The 23,063-nt window shown below is 41.2% G+C and overlaps 1 protein-coding gene across 1 annotated transcript in view; it reads left to right on the top strand.

Moving 5' to 3' along the window:
* Positions 1 to 23,063, top strand: part of kalrna (kalirin RhoGEF kinase a) — a 112,840-nt gene that overhangs the window by 70,363 nt on the left and 19,414 nt on the right. Inside the window, exons 27-42 of the mRNA XM_078262544.1 lie at positions 1,352 to 1,558; positions 3,913 to 3,998; positions 6,695 to 6,841; positions 7,686 to 7,781; positions 8,913 to 9,031; positions 9,629 to 9,695; positions 10,484 to 10,587; positions 10,694 to 10,763; positions 11,487 to 11,573; positions 11,864 to 11,956; positions 12,974 to 13,024; positions 13,198 to 13,275; positions 13,464 to 13,649; positions 14,720 to 14,891; positions 16,340 to 16,557; positions 18,338 to 18,621. Of these exons, the coding sequence (XP_078118670.1) occupies positions 1,352 to 1,558; positions 3,913 to 3,998; positions 6,695 to 6,841; positions 7,686 to 7,781; positions 8,913 to 9,031; positions 9,629 to 9,695; positions 10,484 to 10,587; positions 10,694 to 10,763; positions 11,487 to 11,573; positions 11,864 to 11,956; positions 12,974 to 13,024; positions 13,198 to 13,275; positions 13,464 to 13,649; positions 14,720 to 14,891; positions 16,340 to 16,557; positions 18,338 to 18,621 (2,065 nt within the window). The remainder of the gene's footprint in view (positions 1 to 1,351; positions 1,559 to 3,912; positions 3,999 to 6,694; positions 6,842 to 7,685; positions 7,782 to 8,912; positions 9,032 to 9,628; positions 9,696 to 10,483; positions 10,588 to 10,693; positions 10,764 to 11,486; positions 11,574 to 11,863; positions 11,957 to 12,973; positions 13,025 to 13,197; positions 13,276 to 13,463; positions 13,650 to 14,719; positions 14,892 to 16,339; positions 16,558 to 18,337; positions 18,622 to 23,063) is intronic.

Raw genomic sequence — 23,063 nt, forward strand, 5'->3', positions numbered from 1 at the left:
AATCTCTTAAAAAAGAAAGGAATAGAGTAGAAACTCAAATTCAAGATCTTCAAGTTAGTTCTGACCAGTTGTAATTTCAATTAGCGATATCTGTGATTTCTCACTACTAAAGATTGTATATTTATATGAGTATTTAAAAGGAAGATACTACTACTTTGCTGGAACTCGTGATGTCAGCAGTTATTATAAGCACTGATGGAAAGGTCATTGTGTCAGCGTCCGAATTTCCACCCACCCCACGCGCACACACCCCCTCTCACTCAACCTACCTCTTTCTGCTTTTCTGGTTCGTGGAAGTAACTAACGGGGTGTGAACCTGATGGATTGATGATCGATGAAGTCAAGAGTGTTTGAACTTTTATGTTCCCGTCAGCTGATTTAACAAGACTGTAAATGTCAAAGTGGAGCAGGACGACTTAAAGTCCTCAAGTTCCTTCTATTTGCCGGCAAAGCACCATGAAGAACTTTACGTCTTGAATTTTAATCCTGAGGCAGGAACCTATTTCAACCTAATGAAACCAGAACAAGGGAGCTTTAATGAAGTGTAGTTAGAAAAGAAACACATCTACAGAATGTTGTTTTTTTTCATTGATGATATTTCTTCCGGAGGACCTTTCATTGAGCATGTAAGGTTTGAATCTTCAATCACAACCCTTATCTATTTAAAATAAATGTAACACTATGGAAGCGGAATAGGGCTACGTTTACATCGCTACGTTTTGATTTTGAAGAGTTTTGAGCCAAAAGCGATCTCCGTGCACACACGTGTTTTTTTAGCTCCAGGAGAAGAACCAATCTTCGTTTAAACTAACACGCCCAAACCGCACATCTCAACATTCTTGTATACTGGGCGTGCGCGTGCCAGATTAGAACAGGATTCAGCATGTATATTCCGCCTGTTGCTGGTAGTTGCCGTGGTAACATTAGTAGTTTTGTCTCAGAGAACGAGATATCATGACCGATTTTAAGACCCAATCAGGTGGCGAAACGTTGGCGTCAGTGTCGCCAAAGGTCTCCGTTTGCGGCCGTTGAGACGGCAACTCAGCCCCGCAGATTCCAAACCAAAACGGGGTCAGAAGTGTTTTCAAGTGTCTCCGGTTTAGGGGCTCTGAAACGCCAGAGCAGGGGGAATGTGAGGCGTAAACGTTGCATAAGATATTTGTTTGTAAACCAAAATGCAGCAATGTAAATGTTACCCAAGTACAGGTGATTGGAACCTACTAAAATGTCAACTTTATCTGATCAACCCTTACTTGATTAAAAAGAAAAGCGAATGTAACACTGTGGAAGCGGAATAAGTACAGCTCATTGAAACATACTAAAATGTCAACTTTTATCTGCTTGCTTTCAGAAAACTATCCCGTCAGCAGCTCTGATGGCAAGACAGAGTCCGTGGCCAACCTTCAGCCGCAGCCATCCCTCAGCTCGCTGCAGTCCAGCTCCCCTGGTCCCAAACGCTCCGGGAACACTCTGAGGAAGTGGCTGACCAGTCCAGTCCGCCGCCTCAGCCACGGCAGCTCTGTCAAGAAACTCCCCAATAACAAACAGAAGAAGACTGGTAAGACTAGGGGTCGACCGAGTGGTTTTTCAGGGCCCATATTGATACCGAGTATTCGTAGTCAATAGTTTCTTTCCGACCAAGTAGTTAGAGGAACGTAGTTATAGGAACAGTCCACTTCTAAACAGATCTACTAACTACTCTTCCCCCAAAACCGGTTTTGCCATTTGCATTCATATTGGCCAAGTGGCCATAGGAACTGACCTTATATTTATATATATATATATATATATATATATATATATATATATATATATATATATATATATATATATATATATATATATATAATATACTAATAATAATAACACAGCCATCTAACCACCACTATGCGGAAAAGGGAAAAGACCCTGCTCTGAAGCTGAAAGAGTTACAGGAACTGCGGTCAGAGCAACTTAATATTCCCCAAATTGGTCCAGTCAGAACACGAGAAAAAAAGGGTTCTAGGAACGTTCTGCAAAAATCCCTCCGGTCGGAAAGGGACTATTGAAACTGAAAAGGGATATTTAGAACAGTCAAAATGATAATCTTTTAGTCAACATTTACATTTTTGAAATGTTACAAACTCCAACGCAAAAGATTGTTTAAATGCTTCAGGCAAGTATGTAATACAACTGAAACACAACACCAAAAAAAAAAAAAAAAAAATCAATAAATTAATACAAAAATAGCTTCCTGAAGTTTTAACATGCTCCCAGTTTGTTTGCAAGTGTTGCAGACGGCTTACAGAGCTGTGGAGCCAAAGTAGCACACTTTTTAATAATTAACTTTTATCAATTATCGGTAAAATAAAACACGATACAGATAATCTGCAATTTGCCAAATATCGGCCCCGATAATCAGCCAGGCCGATAACTGGTCGATCCCTAGGTAAGACAGTTAAACAACAAACACAACCAAAGGGCCTTGAGCATAATAACATATTACTGACAAGTTGAATAAAAGCAGAGTAATGAGTCTGATTGGATTCTGCCACATTTCAAAGCAAACCATGAATTCTTCCTCGGATGTTTTCCCCTCCACGAAGCCACTGGTTTCGGTTCATTTTAGTACACTAGCACAAAATCAGTCTGGCGATACTGTTGCGAGTAAAGGCCTTCTGAAAGGACCTGCTTTGTGCTTTAATATTTGAATTGTTCGATGGTCAATCGTATCATTATTGGCTGACCATGTACTGGCAGAGTGTTCTCGCATGCAATATGAAAAGTTTTCATATGCAAATTCCTGCTTGCAACTGCACCAGTGAAAACCCAGGGGAAAAGAATCCAGGTTAGCGGAAGTGTATGAGCAAAGTTAGGTTTTAAGCACCAGCTGAAAACTACTCTCTACGAAAAATAGGAATCTGGATCTGATTTGAATAAAACAACACATTCACTATTAAGTTAAACAAATGCTACAACACAAGCAAACGGGAGTTAAAGTTACCGACCTTGGTACACCACAACTCGAGTATAGACTATTTTTTTGGGCATTTTAGCGCTTAATCACTCCCTGCAACCGTAAGGAGGGAGAGAGAGACACTGGGGAAAACAGAACAGAGAGAGAGAGAGACACAAACACATACCACACTAGAATCGTAACTATGTGACAATAACACAACTTTGACATAACTAAATGTCCGCTGTGATACCTTACCTATTTAGTCTCAGCGGGACTTTGGGGAATACAATTCTTCCAATGTCATTCTAGCAACATAAGAAAAGATAAGAGCTATTCACTACCGGTCAAAGGTTTGGGGTCACTTAGAAATCTCCATTCCACTCCATTACAGACAGAATACCAGCTGAGATCAGTTTCATTTTTTTTAATCAGGGCAGCAGTTTTCAGATTATATTATGTGCTTACATAAATTGCAAAAGGGTTCTCGACTGTTGTAGAAAGAAGTGGTGATCTTTAATGCAATATCTACATTGCCCATTATCAGCAACCATTCATCCAATGTTCCAAAGACACATTCTGTTTACTAATCTGATATCATTTTAAAAAGCTAACTGAGAAAACATTGGAGAACCCTTTTTAAATTATGTAAGCACATAATGTCATCTGAAAACTGCCCTGGTTAAAAAAACAATGCAACTGATCTCAGCTGGTATTCTGTCTGTAATGGAGTGGAATGGAAATTTCTAAGTGACCTCAAACTTTTGACCGGTAGTGTATGTCTTGCAAAAATGTTATTTATTTCCACTGAATCTGTCAAATCCAACTCCAGGCTGTTAAAAACTTCCTTGATTACTTGAATCCTCAAAAAAAAAATTAATAATGCCAGAATTCATCATTGTTAAAATGTTTACATCTGTACGTATTTTAGTAATGAGCTGGTGGACTCAGTGTCTGATTGATTGATTGATTGACAGGACCCGGAACAGGAAGAGAGGAAAGCAGGAAGAGTATTGACCTGGGACAGCCTGACCTTACAATGCAGGATGACATCATCGATGAGGTATGCAGTAAGATTCAAGAATAGCATGTTTCACCTGCTGTGGTTTGCTTTTCGACAAATGGTATTTCACAAACCTGCCGACAATTCATAGCTTAAAGGGATAGTTTGGGTTTTTGTACGTGGTACTTCTCCATAGTCAGTGTGTTAGCTACAGTAGATGGCGGTCGGCTCGCCCCCAGTTAGGAGAAGCAGACAGGAGTACCGACACGGAAGCTAAGCGATGTACTGCTGTGGACGGGGGCACAGCAGCTAAATGTCTTTTAGACACCTCAAAGCATTAGCTTAGAATTATTTCACTGCTTTTCCTTGCTGTCAGACAGCCCTTTCTGATGGGGAACTGAAGCCACCAGACTTCTTTGACAAAAACAGTCATTTTACCGAGCAGAACAGAAGTTGCTGGTCTACCTACGTCTCGATCGGTTACTTTGTTTATGTAATTGTGCGACTTTGGTGTTTTTAAAGGGTTAGCTCGGATTCACCAAAGTCACATAATAACGCACGCTAACAGCGGTAGAAGAAGTATTCAGATCCTTTACTTAAGTAAAAGTACTAATACCTCACTGTAAAAATACTAGAAGTAAAAGTCCTGCATTAAAAATATTAAGTAAAAGTATAAGTATCATCAGGAAAATGTACTTGGAGTATTAAAAGTAAAAGTACTCAATGCAGAAAAATCTTCACATTTTAGAAACTGGAAACGATCCAAACAGTTCTGTCAACTAAGTGTTTAATAGTCTAATCATTTCAGATATGCTTGTAGGCCGTTATATTGTTGGGTAGTTTAATTCATAATAAAACATATTTTATAAAGTTTACATTGCTATGGACGCAGCTCCAACAGTAAAATCTAACACACTTTTCTTGTTGTGTTGCCAAAACTAAAGTCGCATCATCCTGTCGGGGGTTCATTTTGCAATAATGGCTACATTATCCCTTACCTGTAATCGTGCACAAAGATACTGTATGTGATTACCAAACCCTGTTTCATGGTTGGTTATCTGTTCAGTCTACAAAGCATCAATAGTTAAAGCTATCTGCTCTACCCTTCCTAGGGTGGACATGTCACGGAGGTATATGGAGATTTATTAATACTACATTTACGTAATAGACCGTAAGTTCCTCTTTCCGTTGGGGCTTTTTTTTTCTCCGACACATAAACACACCTACACACACATCCATGTGATCCTGAATGACTCACTGATTACTGACAATATTTAAACTATTTAAAATAGCTGACTTAATAATAATTATCTGAGTACTTTGGATATTTTTCAAACTACTCATGTTGCTTTTCAAAACCCTGCATTCTTCTGCGCCCTGCATTTCTGTTGACTTCCATTTTCTCTATGACTTCATTACAAATTCAGCAATGGATTTGTCATCTGAAAGAATGAAACAAATGTATAAAAGCTTAAAAAAACATTGCTGTTCAGGGGGAAACAATTGCTGTTTTTCTTAGTTCCTGAACAAGAATGTCAACACAGTTTTTAATGACCATTAAAGACACGTTGTATCTAAGACGGGTAGTACAAAGGACAATAAGCAATGTTGGAGCATTGATTTAAAGAAGTTGTGTTCAACAGATCAATTTAAACGCAAAGCTGTTTTTTTTGTTTGTGCTGCAGGGGAGTGAGACAGCATCAGTTAGAACGATAAAAACACAGGAAAGAACTCTTCTTCAACACAATATCCCTTAGCAGTTTAGAATGAGTAAATGCAGCGTGAACTTTTGCCCCATAAGCCTGTGTGAATTGCACAAACATGGATGTAACTCAGTCAAATGCAGCTTTGTGTTTGACAGAGTTTCTCAGCCTGCCGAAATTCACTCGCAAGCTCAGAGACTTTTATTCTGAAAACAACCAGCCAGCTCAGGGAGCCTGACCAGAACCATGAGGAGTTCCTTATCTGTGGTTCATCACCACTTCCCCAAACTGCACACAGTGCAGCATGACTCAACATCATGCTGTTATGCATTTCAAGTGTATTTAATGGAAATGTGAAGCTTTGTTTGTCTGTCTTTTTTTTTTAATTGAAATTTGGAAGCAAAGACTGATGAGAGCCAAGCGAGTTTGTCCAATCAGGTGTATGTAGGGTTCATCCTGATGACGTCTGACTCAAGGACAGTGTTTGGACAGCCTGAGATTTTTTTTTATGATGAAGTGATGTTGAAAATGTAATTTTATTCAAACAGGGACAATGCATAATAAAACATGAACCTTGTATAAGAACAAGGAGAGATGCATTGCACCCGGTTGTAGCACAATTGCTATTTTCCGCTCGTCGTCCCTGGGCAGGTAGGTAAAACGATACATACTCAATGCAAGTGAAGTACAAAACGTCAGAATATACAATTTTACAAACCCATTCACACCTGATTTACAATAGAATATGGAATTTAGAAAACAATAGAATTTTACAACAAAATAGAAATATGTGCAAAGTTGCATCAATAGAATGATCATGGGCTCAGTCGTTCCCACAGCCTAAAACTGGCCCCCCCTACCCCTTACCAGCAAAGCTATGCAATCGAGATCCCAGCCCATCCCATTCAGCGTGACCACATACATACACACAACACACACACACACACACATCGGTACATGTTATAAGGTGTTTGGAAGGGACAGTTTAATAACAAGTTGGTAAAAAGGGATTTTCCATTTCTAACTCCGACTTCTGTCTCCTGTGTCCTTCAGCGATTCCTCAGTAAGGATGGTAATGTCCTCTCTAAGGCCCCCTCTGGGATGCAGAGCGGCGGGGAGGAGGAGCAGGACGAGGAGGCTCACACCCCTCTGCCCCCCCCCATGGAGATCATCAAGGACCCCTCAACTCAGGACGACAAGGTGAGACGGGGGGCCAGTGGGGGTTTACATGATTCCTATGTAGACTGATAATGGCTTGGAGAGGTCTGCTTTACATATCTTTATTTAGAATGTATCTGTCTGCTTACATCTATCAAACCTCCAGCAGATTGAGCTTTAGCTTCCTACTAGGAGTGGAAAAAAAAAAGAAAGTTAAATCACGTATGTATCGTGATTTTCTTTTGCGACGATTTTTTAAAACCGATTCTTTTCCCTAAAATTGATTTTTCTTTTAAATTTCTTTTCTTTCTTTTTTACCAATGAGTCACCTGAGTGAGTGTGTACAGTACCGCCGACGGCGACTACCGGTACATCATATCCGCTTCCAGCAAAACGGAGCGAGGAAAGCAGGAAATGCCGAGAATCCATGTTATGATGTTCTTTACAAATGAATTAAATGTCAGCCTGAGTGGCTGACATGTGATGTGTGTTCTTTTTAGAAAACAATTAGTTTTTAGAAATGTCTCATGATATATTGTCTCTAGAAGGGTATTATTCAACTTTAGTTTTTGTTGAAAAAAGGCAAAGAAAATCGCAGTACTTCTAGAATCGCAGTAAATGAAAATTGCAATACAAATCGAAAATTATTTCTTGTTGTGTTAATTTGATATCCGTTTTACTTTTTATTTGGTATACGTGCTGCAGTGTGTCCACCTGCTGCTGTCCTCTGCTGACTAACAGCTCTTCTCTCTTCCACTGCCATTTTTTTCCCCCTTTTATTTTCTTGCTATAACTCACCTTTCTTTCTTCCACTTCCTGCTATCTCCCCGCCCCTTTCCGCCCTCTCTAACATGCTGTTCTTTTGACCCTCCTCTTCCTCTCTCAGTCTTCGTCCTTGCTAACGTCTCTGCAGTCGTCCTCTGAGGTGCCCAGCGCTGCAGAGCTGGTTAGCGCCATAGAAAAACTGGTTAAAACCAAGATGGTGAGTGTGTAGGACTGTGTGCATGTATGGGTCGTACACATGTACATACATAACAAACATTTTGTCTTTACAATGGGCACAATCTGAATCGGATTACTTTATTGAGCCCCGTAGGGAAATTGTTTAGTTGCAGTTGCTCACAGTCAAATTCAGGGTAAAATAAGAGTAAGAAAAGAGCAAGTCAATAAGTATATAAAGTAACGTAGCTGCAGTAAGAAATAAAAACGTCACGTAGAAGTAAAGTGAGATTATTAAAAGAATTAAAAGACAGATTGACCATGCAACTTTTTGTTTTTCTGGGTCAAAATTTAAAACTTTTTTTTCAATGTTTTGGTTGTCTTTTTCGACACTGTAGTCACTTTTTCTGTGAAAATCTGACAGATGTTTTTGTCGATTTCTTACGCATTTTATTTTTTCACCCACGTTTTTGAAACTTTTTCTGACATTTTTGTCACTTTTTTTCAACGGTCTTTTATAAAAAAAAAATTCTAATGCTATGAAATTGAAGAAAACATCCAAATTCTATGAAAGTAGTGAATTGAGCAATTATTTAACTTGTGAAGACCGTTGTATGGAACCATTTTTTTTGACAATTTGGTTGAATGAAACCCAAATTTGTGATTATAGAAACTTTTTGAAAATAGGTCAAATTTGAGCCGAGTACAACACAAGGGTTAAAAAGATTATTTTTTTTTAAACAAACCAATCGCAAATTGCTCTCTGCTCAAGAATCAGTTGAGATTTGGCGCTGGTGTAGAATTGTTCATTTCCACTCTTGCATGATTTGCTATTACGAAAATCAGAGGTGGGAGTTTGCTTCTGCAGAGTCCCTTTTCCCAACCAACACAGGTTGTTCCTTATGGCTACTAAAGACCAGGCTGCTGCTGCCCTCTGCTGTCATGAAGTAACCTCATTATTCAGATGTTAGTTTTTTTTTTTTTTTTAAACTGGAGTTTTTGCTTATTGAGTGTCGTCGTTTATGTCGTGAAGCTCTACGATGCTGGTCCAAATAGATGAAATAGACTTGATAGAGGCGAATTTCTGTGCTTTCCTGCATCTCAGGCAAGTCATTTTGTGAAAAGGGAAATGGCTTGAATGGACGTCTAACCGCTGACCTGCTCCTCTCTTCAGACTCTGGAACCAGGAGCGTACCCCGGCTTCTCCTCGATCTCTCCGCCAGAGCAAACCACTCCCGTCCAGCCGCGAAACCCCGAACTGGAGCAGAGAGCCAAAGCTATGAGAGGACGGATGTGAGTACTGTAGTGCATGGTTGTTCAACATTTTTTACGCCAAGGACCCCTTAGCTGAAAGCGTAACGGATCAGGGCCCCCCTGCTACATATTGTATAAAATGAAGTTGCATTTTAAACTGGGCCTACTATAACGTGTGGACGGCCTAAAGCCTTTACACATACCTTTTTCAGTGCATTGAACGCTGAGCTATTAAAATATTTGTTGGCATGATTTTATAAATCATCTTTTAATGTTAAACATACATGTTGCACAGTGAATCCTTAGGATTAACTGTATCTGGGGATGGCTACCTTAGTGACCTACCTATAGGCCAGTAAGCCTATCATCAATGTGTTTTCATTTTCACAAATAGGCTGATTTATATTTGCAAATAATATGTTGGATTCATGTTAAGACATTTTAATTTTTGAAAAGACGTTAAGAAAATGAACAATAATTTGGAGGCCCCCCTGCAGTAACTCTGAGGCCCCCCTCTGTTAACGATCTCTGCTGCAGTGTATCACCACTGCTTCTACTTCAGGAACTAGAAATACTACCATGAGCAGGTCAACCATTTCTTCAGCTGATGTTACACAACGTTTGTTTTCTGTCCAGGTTTGTCCTGAACGAGCTGATTCAGACAGAGAAGGACTACGTCAAAGACCTGGGCATCGTGGTGGAGGTGAGATAGTCTAGCTAGCTGTCTGGATTTACCCTGCAGAGATCTGAGGAGCAGTTAACCATAGTCCTCAGAAATCCACCCAAGTTTAGAACTGAAGGCTGAAAAGAACTCTTGTGTGCTTAGTTACCGCTCTGCACCACAGTTTTAGCTAGATGTAAAATATTGATTGTAATTTGTAGCGATTGTGAGATGAAGCGTTCCAGCAGAACGGTTCATTTTGCAAGGCTTCAGGTGCTCACAATCCCACCTGCTGGTCAAAGAGTGTAAAACTGGCAGATATAAAGTATTACAGATGATCTGATGTGACCTGTGATATGCTGTATTTTGAGCCAGTAAAGACTTCCAGAGAGATCCATTTGTATCAATATAGTGTGTATTTGCTGGTTGTAAAACGATTGTATAACAACTGTATAATTAACGGATTGCCTTGAGAGGCATGTGGCTATCACATGTGTGTAAAGCAATTATTATACGATGTATAAATATAGCAGGAGGGGCAATATATGTATTCTAAAACTGGAAAGTGGCAATGGTTTAACGGGGCAGAGAGCGATGAATGTGCCTCGAACCACTTTCTCATGTGGTATGTGCCGTCAGCGAGGCTTCGGATGTCATCAATGACATCATTTGTCTAAAACGAAACAAGCTTCCATATGGGAACCTTTGGGGATTTCTCGACTGTCCCAAGCCTCGGCACAGAACGTACATCACTGGTCATTTTTTTCATTACTAATTGAGCAGAAGTGAGCAGGGAATCCTCAACATGCCCATCTTTTGTGACCCGGCAGGTTTTCATGAAGAAGATCGAGGAGAAGGGCATCCCGGATGACATGAAAGGAAAAGACAAAATCGTCTTTGGGAACATCCACCAGATCTACGACTGGCACAGAGAGTAAGTTCAGCATTGGCGTCCAAAGGCTGGAGCTGGGCCCAAAGAGGGCTCTGCTTGTACTGTTTGTATGTGCTCACTGATAACATCCCTCTTCTGTCTCTGTCAGTTTCTTCGTAGGAGAGCTGGAGAAATGTCTGGAAGACCACGAACACCTTCCTGAGCTCTTCATCAAACACGTGAGTTAGACACTGTGTAGTCTCGCATTGCCAGACCTATCTCCACAGCGTTGCGGAGGAAGGTCTGGCAACAGGAGTGTACACTCCTGGATAGGAGAAAAAAAGCGCTCTGGGTTGTTTGCATTTCTTTAAGCCAATCACAATCGCCTTGGGTGGCGCTTAGCTCCGGACGCAGCGACCGTTGCTCTGCAAAATGGTCTCGGGAAGGAACTTGTTTTGGTGGAACATTTGCACCCCGCAAAAGAAAACGCCACATACAATATTACATTCTGTTCACACAATACGTGAGCTGTGTAAATTAGCTGGATACATGGTTAAACGTAATTTACTCTTACCAGTGTATCGCCGTGTGTATTTAGCAAATCCCCGCCAATCTGTAAACATATTCTTCGTTGATCCTTCTTCTAATCATTCCCTAAACAACCAAGCAGGCCTGCCTTGTTGCGCGATCCAAATTTTCAGCGTGTAACGTTGCTCCAAGGTTCCGGTTATTGTTTCCTCGATGCGATCGGAGGTCAAAGTAAACACACAGAAAGAGGAAAGTGAGGGACATCCGGCGGAACTTCTGTCGGCGCCGGGACTATCTAGTAAATGAACCGCGCGGGTTGATGCAGAGTAGACACGGTGTGATGGTGATGCTGATGACTTTTGTGCTATTACAATGTATTTGACCTGGATGATCTGCTGTCTGACAAACCGTGTGTGTGTGTGTGTGTGTTACAGGAGAGAAGACTCCACATGTATGTGGTTTACTGTCAGAATAAGCCAAAGTCGGAGTACATCGTAGCAGAATATGACACATATTTTGATGTAAGTGATGTTTTGACTCTTAGTAACTGTGTAAGTAGTAGTAAATTTAGCAAAACAACAAAAGCTTGAAATTGGAATAATCTCTCAACCAAATGTCCTTTTTAGACTTTGAGACTCTCCGCTCTATAATTATATTATTTTATCAATAATTTATAATGGAAGATTTTTTGGAGTCTGTTTTATGTTATATTATCTTGTGATTGTGATATTTAACTTATATAAAAAGATACCATGAATTTGACAAATTGATGATAAAGAAGCATTCTGATGCTGGGGCGTTGGTCTTCCAGGGAATCCAGCAGGACACTCAGTGCCGGTTGACCCTCAGTGACTTCCTCATCAAACCGATCCAGAGAATCACCAAATACCAGCTGCTACTCAAGGTAACATTTTGTAACATTCGGATTAATTAGAGTAAAACTCATAGTCCCCTTTGCAAATGCAAATGTAATAATTGCAGAATGTATAAAATAGCTGTTACTGTCATCTATCACATGATACAAAATACTGTTACATGTAGTTTTGACTGCTTTGAAAATGTTTTAGAAGTGATAGAAGTGGTCCAAAAATTATTCAATTCACAATCTTTTAGCTGAAGTCAATCATTTGTACTGTGCAAACACTAATCTACTTCAGCTCAAACAGACTTGAAAGGGACTCGTTACGTTAAAGAAACACATTAAATGATAGTCTCGCATTGCCAGACCTTCCTCCACGACGCCGCGGAGGAGGGTCTGGCTAGTCCACACAGCATTCTGGGATGGGAGAAAAACGTGCTCTGGTTTATTGGCATTTCTTTAAACCAATCACAATTGTCTTGGGCGGCCCTAAGTACCAGACGGAGCAACGGCGCCTCTACAAAATAGCCTCAGGAAGGAACTTGTTTTGGTGGAACATGTACGTTCAAAAGTTGTTTTAGTCGTGGAACAGAACACTCAGATTGGACAGATAGTCTAGCTAGCTGTCTGGATTTACCCTGCAGAGATCTGAGGAGCAGTTAACCATAGTCCTCAGAAATCCACCAGAGGTTAAAACGCCAACACAAAGGAAGTGGAAGTTAACGGACATCAGTTTGAAAAGAGTGAAATCCGGCGGAATTTCCGGGGCCACCGGAGCAATCCCGGAAGTGGAACGTCGTGGATATACACTAATTAACTGATAACTTATTTGAGGGAAATATTGAACGGATTTCAACGAAATTCCTCAGGTTCTACAAGAAACTAGTTGTTATTGGTTGTTAAGTATCATCTCCCATAGCACCTGTTTTAATAGCAAGCAAAGAGGACCTCTTTATTTATCTGACACACCTGTCTGTGTGACATTCGGGGTACAGTGACGTGTTGAAACTGTAATGAACTGAATTGACAGAGTGTTAAAGGTGCGGTCATGTTTCTCCTCAGGACTTCCTGAAGTACAGCTCCAAGGCAGGCATTGACTGCGAACAAATTGAGGTAAAAAATAAAAAATGTAAATACTGAAATATCACATGTCACATTAACAGCCCTGCCTGAATACTTTTTGTTGTTGTGTTGAAGCAATTACATATTTATATAGGTGGATGTCTGTTAATGCGCCTATTCGTTGTCCAGCCTAAGATGTGCATCACTCTCTCTGGCTCCTACAGAAAGCAGTAGATCTGATGTCTCAAGTCCCCAAACTGTGTAATGACATGATGAATTTGGGTCGGCTGCAGGGATACGAGGTGCGTTCACTTCCAGTTCTTCTGATTAATAACAGGTTTACATGCCAGCAGAGTAAAGAAAAGTATGATTGTTTCAGGTTTGCTGCATTCCAGTAAACCCTCCACCTGCTTATTACTGGTAATAATTCGAAAAAACTGACCAGTGAGCACTAAACTAATTGTGTTGACCAATCTTGATTTCTCCGCAGGGCAAACTGACCTGTCAGGGCAAACTGCTGCAGCAGGAAACCTTCTTTGTAACCGAGCAGGACACGGGCGTCCTGTCGCGCTCCAAAGAACGCCGAGTTTTCCTCTTTGAGCAGATCGTCATCTTCAGTGAGCTGCTGAGGAAAGGCTCGTCCACGCCCGGATACCAGTTCAAGAAGAGCATCAAGGTACACAGTGGATGGGTTCCTTTATTTTCTGGGGGATAAGATTAGGGATGCACATTTAAACACAAACTCAACACTACATCTACTTTTTTGAGTTAGTAAATTACTAGTCTCGCATTGCCAGACCTTCCTCCACAGCGCTGCAGAGGAAGGTCTGGCTAGTCCACCCGGCATTCTGGGATGGGAGAAATACGTGCTCTGGTTTATTGGCATTTCTTTAAACCAATCACAATCATCTTGGGCGGCGCTAAGCGCCGGACGGAGCCACGGTGCCGCTGCAAAATAGCCTCGGGAAGGAACTTGTTTTGGTGGAACGTGTGCAAGTTCAAAAGTAGTTTTAACGATTATAATGGGCTTTTTATGGCGACAGGATCTATCGCCAGGATAGCTTGAAGACAGGAAATGGGAGAGAGAGGAGGGACGACGTGCAGCAAAGGGCCGCAGGTCGGATTCGAACCCGGGGTCGGATTTGAACCCGGGCCGCTGCCAAGGCCTCAGCCTAGTAGCCTACATGGGGCGCACACTCTACTGGGTGAGCTAGAAGTCGCCCCAAAGGTTGTTTTAGTCGTGCAACAGAAAACTCCGATTGGACAGATTCTAGCTAGCTGTCTGGATTTACCCTGCAGAGATCTGAGGAGCAGTTAACCACAGTCCTCACAAATCCACCAGAGTTTAGAATTCCAACACAAAGGAAGCGGAAGGTAAAGGAATACGAAAATTAGGGACATCCAGCAGAATTTCCGGCGGCACCTGAACCATCCCGGAAATGAAACGTCAACTATATATAGATATATATATATATATATATATATATATATAGAGAGAGAGAGAGAGAGAGAGACTAGTAAATTACATTTAGAGTCACTTTATTACATTATTGATCCTGCTCCTAGGGTTTATTTTTCCATTTCCAAAAACTAGTAATTTTGTCCAGTTGATCCCAATAAATCTGTGAAAAATCTACAACACAACTTGGGACACGCCATCCCCAAAACTATGACACAATGCCCCCCTCCCCCAACATTCTAATAGATTAAAAACGGCATTCACCACCTTTGTCCCCTCCCCCACAGGTATCCTACCTAGGTCTGGAGGAAAGCGCGGACAACGATCCTTGTAAGTTTGTCTTGTCGTGTCGCGGCTCGTCGGAGCGCTTCACCCTGCAGGCCGCCAACGTCGACATCAAGCAGGTCTGGGTCCGACACATCCAGGATGTCCTGGATGCTCAGAGCAACTTCCTGTCTGGTGAGAAAACACACATTCACCCACACACGCACACACCTAGAATATTCTCCTCTGAAGCATGACGCAAAGGACGCGCCCCCCAGACAGACTACAGTGTAAAATGATGAGGTTCCCCTCAGCTCACTCAAACACACTCTGCTTTCCAAAGTTCCTCTATTCATGTTCTCCATATTTGCTCTAAAAACTCATGAACCAGTAGCGATACTGTAAAGATACCCATTTTGCTAATTTAGTTACATTTTTACTGTCATAATTCCATACATCTAATCGGACCATATCAGTTGTTTTGCATGTTTTAGCTGTCTGAAATCTAATACCTGGTTGCTGAAAAGTGGGGTGTTTTAGCTACATTATAGAGAAATCAATCGGACATGACCAAAATGGGTGCAATGAAAAGGGTTTGCTGTGCTTAAACTACAGCACAACAAACAGGACCCAGAACTCTTATTCATGTCCAGAGGAGGAAAGACGACAACATATCTGGAGAGTCAGCAAACCTGAAATGACAGATTCAACAGGGGGTCTGGGACCCCTAATGGGTCCTAAGAGGATAGATAGAGAGAGAGAGATATATATATATATATATATATATATATATATATATATATATATATATATATATATATATATAGATAGATAGATAGATAGATAGATAGATATATAGATATATATATATATATATCCGTCTGAAAATATACATTAACATGAATCCAACATATTGTAAAGATGCATCTTTTTTGAATGTACACAACATTGATGATAGGCTTACTAGCCATCCACAGATACGTTAAGCGTAAGGATTCAATGTTACACATTTTAACATTAAAACATGTATTAAATATATGAATATGTCAACAATTGTTTTAATTAGTATTGTATACACCATAAACATGTATATCTAAAGACCCTAGGCCACCCTACTCGTTATTGTAGGCCCAGTTTAATATCCAGCTCTATTGTATTCATTATATATGGTATAGTAAGGGGTCCCTGCTCCGTCTCACTTTCAGCTGAGGGGTCCTTGGCCTAAAAATGTTGAAGACTCCTGCCCTAGTGTTTTGCAAGCCTGGTGGCCCACTGGGCCTAAATTGCCCCCCACCAGGCCTAATCAACTGGGAATTATAAATGCATTTTTAAGACTTTTTAAACTACAGTTACACTGGGGAGGCTCGGTTGGAAACTTAAACGTAGTCATATTTTTTTTCCAATTTCCAGTTAGCTTTTAGCGCTGACTTTAATCTAGAGCCCTATGTAATCTTTCTTATAGCTTTTTGAAATTCTCAATTTCGCGATTGCGTCCATGATTCTGTTATCACAGAAACTATTGGGCTCTGCGTCAGTGCTGCCATCAGTCTGTGACTAGCCCCAGCCAGCCGAGCCCTCCTCGAAAAAAGACACTAGACAAGGGCTTAACAACTTTTCTGGGGGAAACCCCGGTGTGATTGTAGCTCTCCAGTCTCCCATTGAGTACCAGAAGGAGAAGAGCGGAGCAGGCTGCAGCTCCTCGCTGACCAGAAACCGCTCGTCCTCCGGGAGCCGGCCCTCTGTGTCCTCTCACAGCCGCCCGTCCTCTGTGGTCGGGCTCGGGGACAAGGAGACGGAGCGAGGGAGGAGCCAGATGAAAGCGTCTACCTCCAACGGCGGTTCCACATGTTTCGACTCCAGGGTGAGTTGCTGCAAACAGCCTGGACACCCGTGACGGGAGAGGAACTGGCTTGTTAGCTTTTCATTTGTTCAGATTTCTTAGTATATCTGGATAATGTTTCATAGTTTCTCAGAAGTCACAACTAACAGGGTGTAGTTTTGGAGAGACACAACAAGAAGCTCCTCTTCATTTTGCACTTGTATTGTTTTGAATATCTATAACTGTATAACTGCAGCAGACAGGTGGTAAACTAGGGCATGAAGTACACTTTTTTTCCCCCTGCAGGCTGTCTGAGAGTCTGTTACCTGTTCCCTAAAAGCCAAGGTTAAAATCTGGGCTACTGCAGGTGTGTGTGTGTGTGTGTGTGTGTGTGTGTGTGTGTGTGTGTGTATATATACACACACACACACATACCAAGCTGTTCTCTCGCTGGCCTACTTTGACCGACAACATTTTGCTGTCTGCAGGAGGCTGGACAGCTCTGCTCGCTCTCTAATTTACAGCTCTACATGTAAGCACCTTGACCCTCCCCTCAAGGGAGAAATATATCTAAGAACAAGACTTTTAGGGTTTGGTAATCAGTAGTTAAAGTGACACTCAACTAAAATAGAACAAAGACTACGTACTACATTCTTTAAGGCTATATAGTAGGCAACCTTTAAAAACTGCGTCCCTTGTAGCCCCTAACCTTGCAGATAGTTTAGTTCTGAGATACTGTATGTGTTGCTGACACTTCTATTTTACATTATGTGTCATTTAGCTGACGCCTTTATCGAAAGTGACTTAGAATTGCTATATATGTCAGAGGTCGCACATCTCTGGGGCAACTAGGGGTTAAGAGTGTTGCTCAGGGACACATCAGTTAATGTATCAGAGAGAGAGAGACAAAAGTTTGAAAAAAGTGCATTCATGACAGATGTTTTCTGTTTAGGCAGAAGTTGAAGCACTCTACGTAAGGTTACAATCGGTCTTTGGTGTTTTTTGCCCCCCACTCCCCAGGCAGCGCAGCAATGGTTATGTTTAGGGTTAAGGTAAGGGTTAGTTGCCTGGAAGGCGCCGTTGGAGGCAAAAAAAAACACCATTGAGCGTTACAATCTCAAGTCTCTGTGTCTTCGGCACCGATGGCGATAAGCGGTAATTACAGGTGTGCGACAAAAACATCCCAAAAAAATATCGGCGACAAAAATATTGGAAGAAATATGGAAAAATCCCTTGAAAAGAGGCATAATGTCAATTTTTTTTTTTTTTTTTTTTTAAGGCAAAAAAACTTGAAAAAGGCACAAAAAAAAAAGGGACAAAATTGTCAATTTTTTTTGAAAAAAACCTCTGAAAAAAGCAACATGCAAATATGTCGGAAAAAGCAACAAAAACCTTGAAATTGTGACAGAAACCTTTAAAAAAGGAACCAAAACTTTGGGAAGAAAATTGATTGTAGATTTTTTTAATAGTAGATGTGACCAACTGGTTAGACTTCGTAAATCATAGGACTACTTTGAAAAAAGAAAGCCTGAACAGAATGCTGACGCTCTTGATGTAATTGTCGTGTGTGTCGTCTCTCCCCCCCCCCCCCCCCGGTCCTGGCCTCCCTGTGCTTCCCCCTCAGGTTTGGGTCAGCTGTAATGGCGTCACAGCCAGCAGGACAGTTATCCAACCCACATAGACTCACCTTAACCTTGTTCTCAATTGTCCTCCTCCTCTCTTTGTCATTTCTTTTCTTTTGCTGTCCTCCTGCTCTCCCCCTCTTTGTGTTTTTCTCCTCTTGTCTTCTCCTCTCTTCTCTCTTCGCCATCCCCCCCCCCAGGACATTGAAGGCGGCTGTAACGGCGTCTCCTCCACCATGTTGGTCTCGCAGGACTACTCGGCGCTCAAGGAGAACGAGATCTGCGTCAGTCAGGGAGAGACGGTCCAGATCCTGGCCACCAATCAGCAGAACATGTACCTCGTTTACCGGCCAGCCAACAGCCAATCGCCCGCCGCCGAGGGCTGGGTGCCGGGACACATCGTAGTCCCGCTCACAAAGTCCATAAAAGACTCTTCTTCTACTTCATCCTTCTCGGCGGCGGTGGCCGACGCCAACAACATCAAGTAAGTCCCCCCCCCCCCCACCCAGCACTTCCTTTACCTGCAGACAGACGCACTTCTGGTTGGGCTCCAAACCAAGCACTCGGATTGGATGAGAGATTGAGGTGACAAACTCTGTCTACCCAGTTTTAAATCAGCTCCCATCCCCTAGGTCCTCACTACTCACGGCCTCTGCCCTCACCTCCTAACTCCTCCCTCCCTCCTACCTTCCCTCTTCCTCCCCCCTTTAAGAACGAACTCTTGGACCTCACAGGAGATTTCTTTTTTTTTTTATTTTTTTATTTTAATTCCTGACTTTGTCTTGTTGTTCCTCGGAGGTAAAAAGGTACAGAACTGGTCTCTTTACTGTCCGTCAAGCTGCTGTAGTGACAGATTAATTTCTGAGCCATTGTCACTTGACGGCTCTGCGGCAACTACATGAAAATGGATTTCAGGCTTGCAACCGAACTAAAACTCACACACACACACACACACTGATAATTGTCCATGTAAACGAGTACTGAGGATTTATCCCACAGAAATAGACTGGATAGAAAATCTTGTAACTTGTAGCTGACTCTGGAAACCAGAGAGAGAAACCCATTGACACTCATGTGGAGCTAAAACCGGACTCTTATTTCAGTTCCTAACACCCTACTTTTTCTTCTTTTTTTGTATGTGTGTGTGTATATATATATATATTTTCTTTTTTCTTTTTACGTTTTTTTGGAAAGAAAACAATCTCACCTGGGGCATTCAGGTGGACTCAGCCCCCGTTCTCCGCAGTGGAGAAGATTTATTTTGTTGTCTGTGGCAATCTATACACAAATTTGTGTTTATTCCTCTTGTTGTTTTTCTGCCTTGTTAACTATTATTTAGTTTTACGGACAAAGTTGGATTTTGTTTCCTTCATGTTGTTTTGTTTATTATGTGGGTGGTTCACTGTACAAAGTACATTTTTGTTTTTGGACTAAGACTCTAGAACATTCCTGTTTGAAAAAATAAAAAATAAAAAATCCCTTTTGCACTATTTAAGATAAAGAAAAAATATGAATGAAGTCAGGCTGTGCAATATGTTGCGTTTAATGGCAACGGTCAGCATTGTATTGTTGGTAGTCTAATACTAATGATTCTAAATGTATTTTAAATATGTAAAATAAACCTTTTTGGACTTGAGCATGAGGTAGCAAAGCGACGTGAAGGTGAAGTTTTTTGTTGTTGTGCGTTAGGCTGAAGATGATTGTAGTTTTTAATATTTGTAAATAAACTACAGCAGCAAACGTTAAAATGAGCGGTTTTCCTGCTTCTGTGTGCCATATTATAGATGGTGTTTTCTCTGTTTAAGATGAGAGAGAGAGATTTAGGAGGGACTGATGGTGTTGGTATAGAAGAGAGAAGATGACACAAACTCACTGACTCAGCAATTATTCAGGTTATATTTTAAGGTTATGTAATATCTACCGAGCATGTGTCAAACTCAAGGCCCGCGGGCCAAATCCAGTCCCTCGGAAATTTTTATCCGCCCCCGTATCAACTTAGGATCACGATACATTTTGGCCCGCCTAGTTGTGCGCCAAACCAATAAGACGGTAGCCTGGTTAACACCAGACCCTTCTCAGTTGTAACTGAGAGCGGGTCTGGGGAAGGTTCATTCACAGCCCATTTCCAAAGGGGCGTCACCAACGGACGCTGCTCAAATGCCTCTGGCCGCAATTGGATAGTCCTTCACCCAATCAGACCAACGATCCGGGTGACGTAGCAGCGACAGCGGCATCAACGGGTTGCTGCGCTTCGGAGGCCATCATGTTGAATGTAAACAAAAATCTGCTTTCCGTCGCTGCTCTATCGTCATCGTGTAAAGCCCGCCTCAACAGTTGTGATCGGTGCCTCCATTTGGAAAAGTTGGAAATGAGCTTGAATGGGCTCTTGGCCAGACTGACTTGAAGAGCAAATCTCAAATTTGCCGGAAATTTGTCAGGGTTTTCCCAGGCTAATAAGACATTTTTTCTAACTGCGACTACACAACATTTAAAGCAGAATTTGGAAAATTTGCCAACTTTTAGACTCAGAAATTCCCACAGAACCAGGTTTTCATATTCAGGCTGTGAAACAGGTTGCTGTGAGTCGGCTGTGTGGTAGCCTGCTTTTAAAAATGCAATTATTGTGTTGGTTTATTTGCTAAATCTACGATGGCTAAGGATCTTTTTTTTCTGACTTTTTTTAGGGCTTCATGTCGACCAAACTTTCAGTGAGACGATGCAATAATAGTCAAAAATATTTGTCTTTTTCGATTGAATAGAAGCATGTCAATAAACTGTACATGTCTGGCCCTCGATGTGATTCTCATTTTCCAGTGTGGCCCTTTAGTGAATTTGAGTTTGACACTCCTGATACAGAGGATCCTTTTCAGGAAATTAGACTAAAAGTAAAAAGGTTGAGCAGGGTATTATTCTTTTTATGAATTTATGACTATATAGTGTAACAGCACTGAAGGTTTGTTCACACTAGAGCAACAGGTATACGATTATTTTGTGCACCTTTCCCCTGTATGTTTAATTTCAGCTTTTTGTATTTGTTGTTATCGTAGTAACATTTCTTTTGAAGTTTTTGTTTTTTACTAACCAACGGTTTGACACTCCACAAAAGGTACAAACTTGAAATATACTAAATTCAAAAGTTTAAGGTTAGGAATGCAGAAACGGCTGCTTTTGGGTTGAATGTTTTGCAAACAAAAGGAACATTTTTCATGCATTTTCTTTTTAACGTGAAGCTAAAACAAACAAAAAAAAGTGTGGTTGAAAGTGTTAGCCGCTAATTTACGGAAGAGGATTAGGGCCACGTGTGAAAACATTTATTGAGTTCTGAGTTTAAAGTCAGAATTCTGAAAATAAAGTTAGAATTAAATAAAAAAAACTTTAAAATTTTGTTAGACTTTAAAAAAAAAAAAAAAAATCTGAAAATCAGAATTCTAACATTAAAGTCAGACTTTTCAGAATTCTGACTTTATTCTTAGGATTCTGACTTTAAACTCAGGACTCAAATACATTTTTCCACATGTGGCCCTAATCCTCTTCCGTACTAATGACTGCTATATGTTTATGAATTGACAGGAATTATGTGAGCAGTGACACTGGACCAAAAACTGCTTCCAATTTGATCTACTGCCATAATAATAGTGGCAAAGGAGAATATATAATATATATAATGTGACTTGATACTTAGAAAAAGTAGTTTTATAGAGACAGTGAAAATGATCAGGGATTCTTTTTATCCCAGACAGACATGAAAGGAAAGGAGTTTGTGCCATAATTCGCTTCACTGCTCACATAGATCAGTAAATAAACATAAATGATGAATTATGAGTCTACAGGAGAAACAAGTGGGTTGAACTGCACGTGTGATTCGTGAAAATGTTAACAGGTTGCAGTGTTGTCTCTGGTTGTGTTAGCAAGGTATGTACAGTATGTTACTGCCTAATGTCTAATGTGTCTCTGTTGCTCTCTCCTCCAGTCTAACTTGATCCCTGTCTCAATAAAGTCAGACCAGGGTCCTTCTGTCCCTCTGTCCTTCCTCTCCTGTATCTTAATGGACCAGAAGAGTCTGGCTGCAGCTTCAGGCAACACGACCCTATCAGGACCCTCTGCTACAACACATGAGGATGGACACAATTACAGTGCACATGCTGACAAACATAGATGCAACAGAGTGACAGTATTAGGGATGCATCGAATCCAGGGTTCGGATTCGGCCCGAATATTGGGCTTTTTGACGGGGTTCGGTTTCTGCTGAACCTTAGAATTTATTTTCCACCGAACCCTACGCTTGCACTACGCTGGTCGACGTAATGACGCCGCCGTTGATTACAGGAAGGTGTTTACGTAGGTGGACCGTTCAATGCAGTAGGCTGTGAGAACGTGAAAATGGAACTCGTGAGCAGAAAAAGTTTTGTTTGGCAGTACTTTCAGTCAGAAGTTTCAGTCCATTCAAGTCCAGCTACATGTTCAATTTGCAATGCTGATTTGTCTCATGGTGGCAAGGACCCTAAACAATACACAACATCACCGCTGTTAGAACATTTGGTATGAAACATCCAAAAGAATACGAGTTGTGCACGAAGGAATCTACAGACAGCAGCCAAAATGTAGCAACTTCAGGTACGGCAAAGGAAGGACAGTCACAGCTAAACACTTGTGTTAACCATTTCTTCATTAATGTTGCTGTGTTAATGGACTGAGGATGACAGTAGGATTCGGCAGAATCTTAACCAGTGGATTCGGTATTCGGCTGAACCCCAGAAATCTGGATTCGGTGCATCCCTAGACAGAATTTGATTCAATACTGCTCATGGGATGTACGAGGGATGATAATAAGTCTATGGAAATAAAATGGAGTCAGTTCTCTGCCTCTTTATGCTGATTTCCCTAAAGCGTTGGATGCGCTTTCAATCGATATACAACACACATTCT

This window comes from Sander vitreus, chromosome 11 (genome assembly GCF_031162955.1).
Source record: "Sander vitreus isolate 19-12246 chromosome 11, sanVit1, whole genome shotgun sequence".
Taxonomy (NCBI): Eukaryota; Metazoa; Chordata; class Actinopteri; order Perciformes; family Percidae; genus Sander; species Sander vitreus.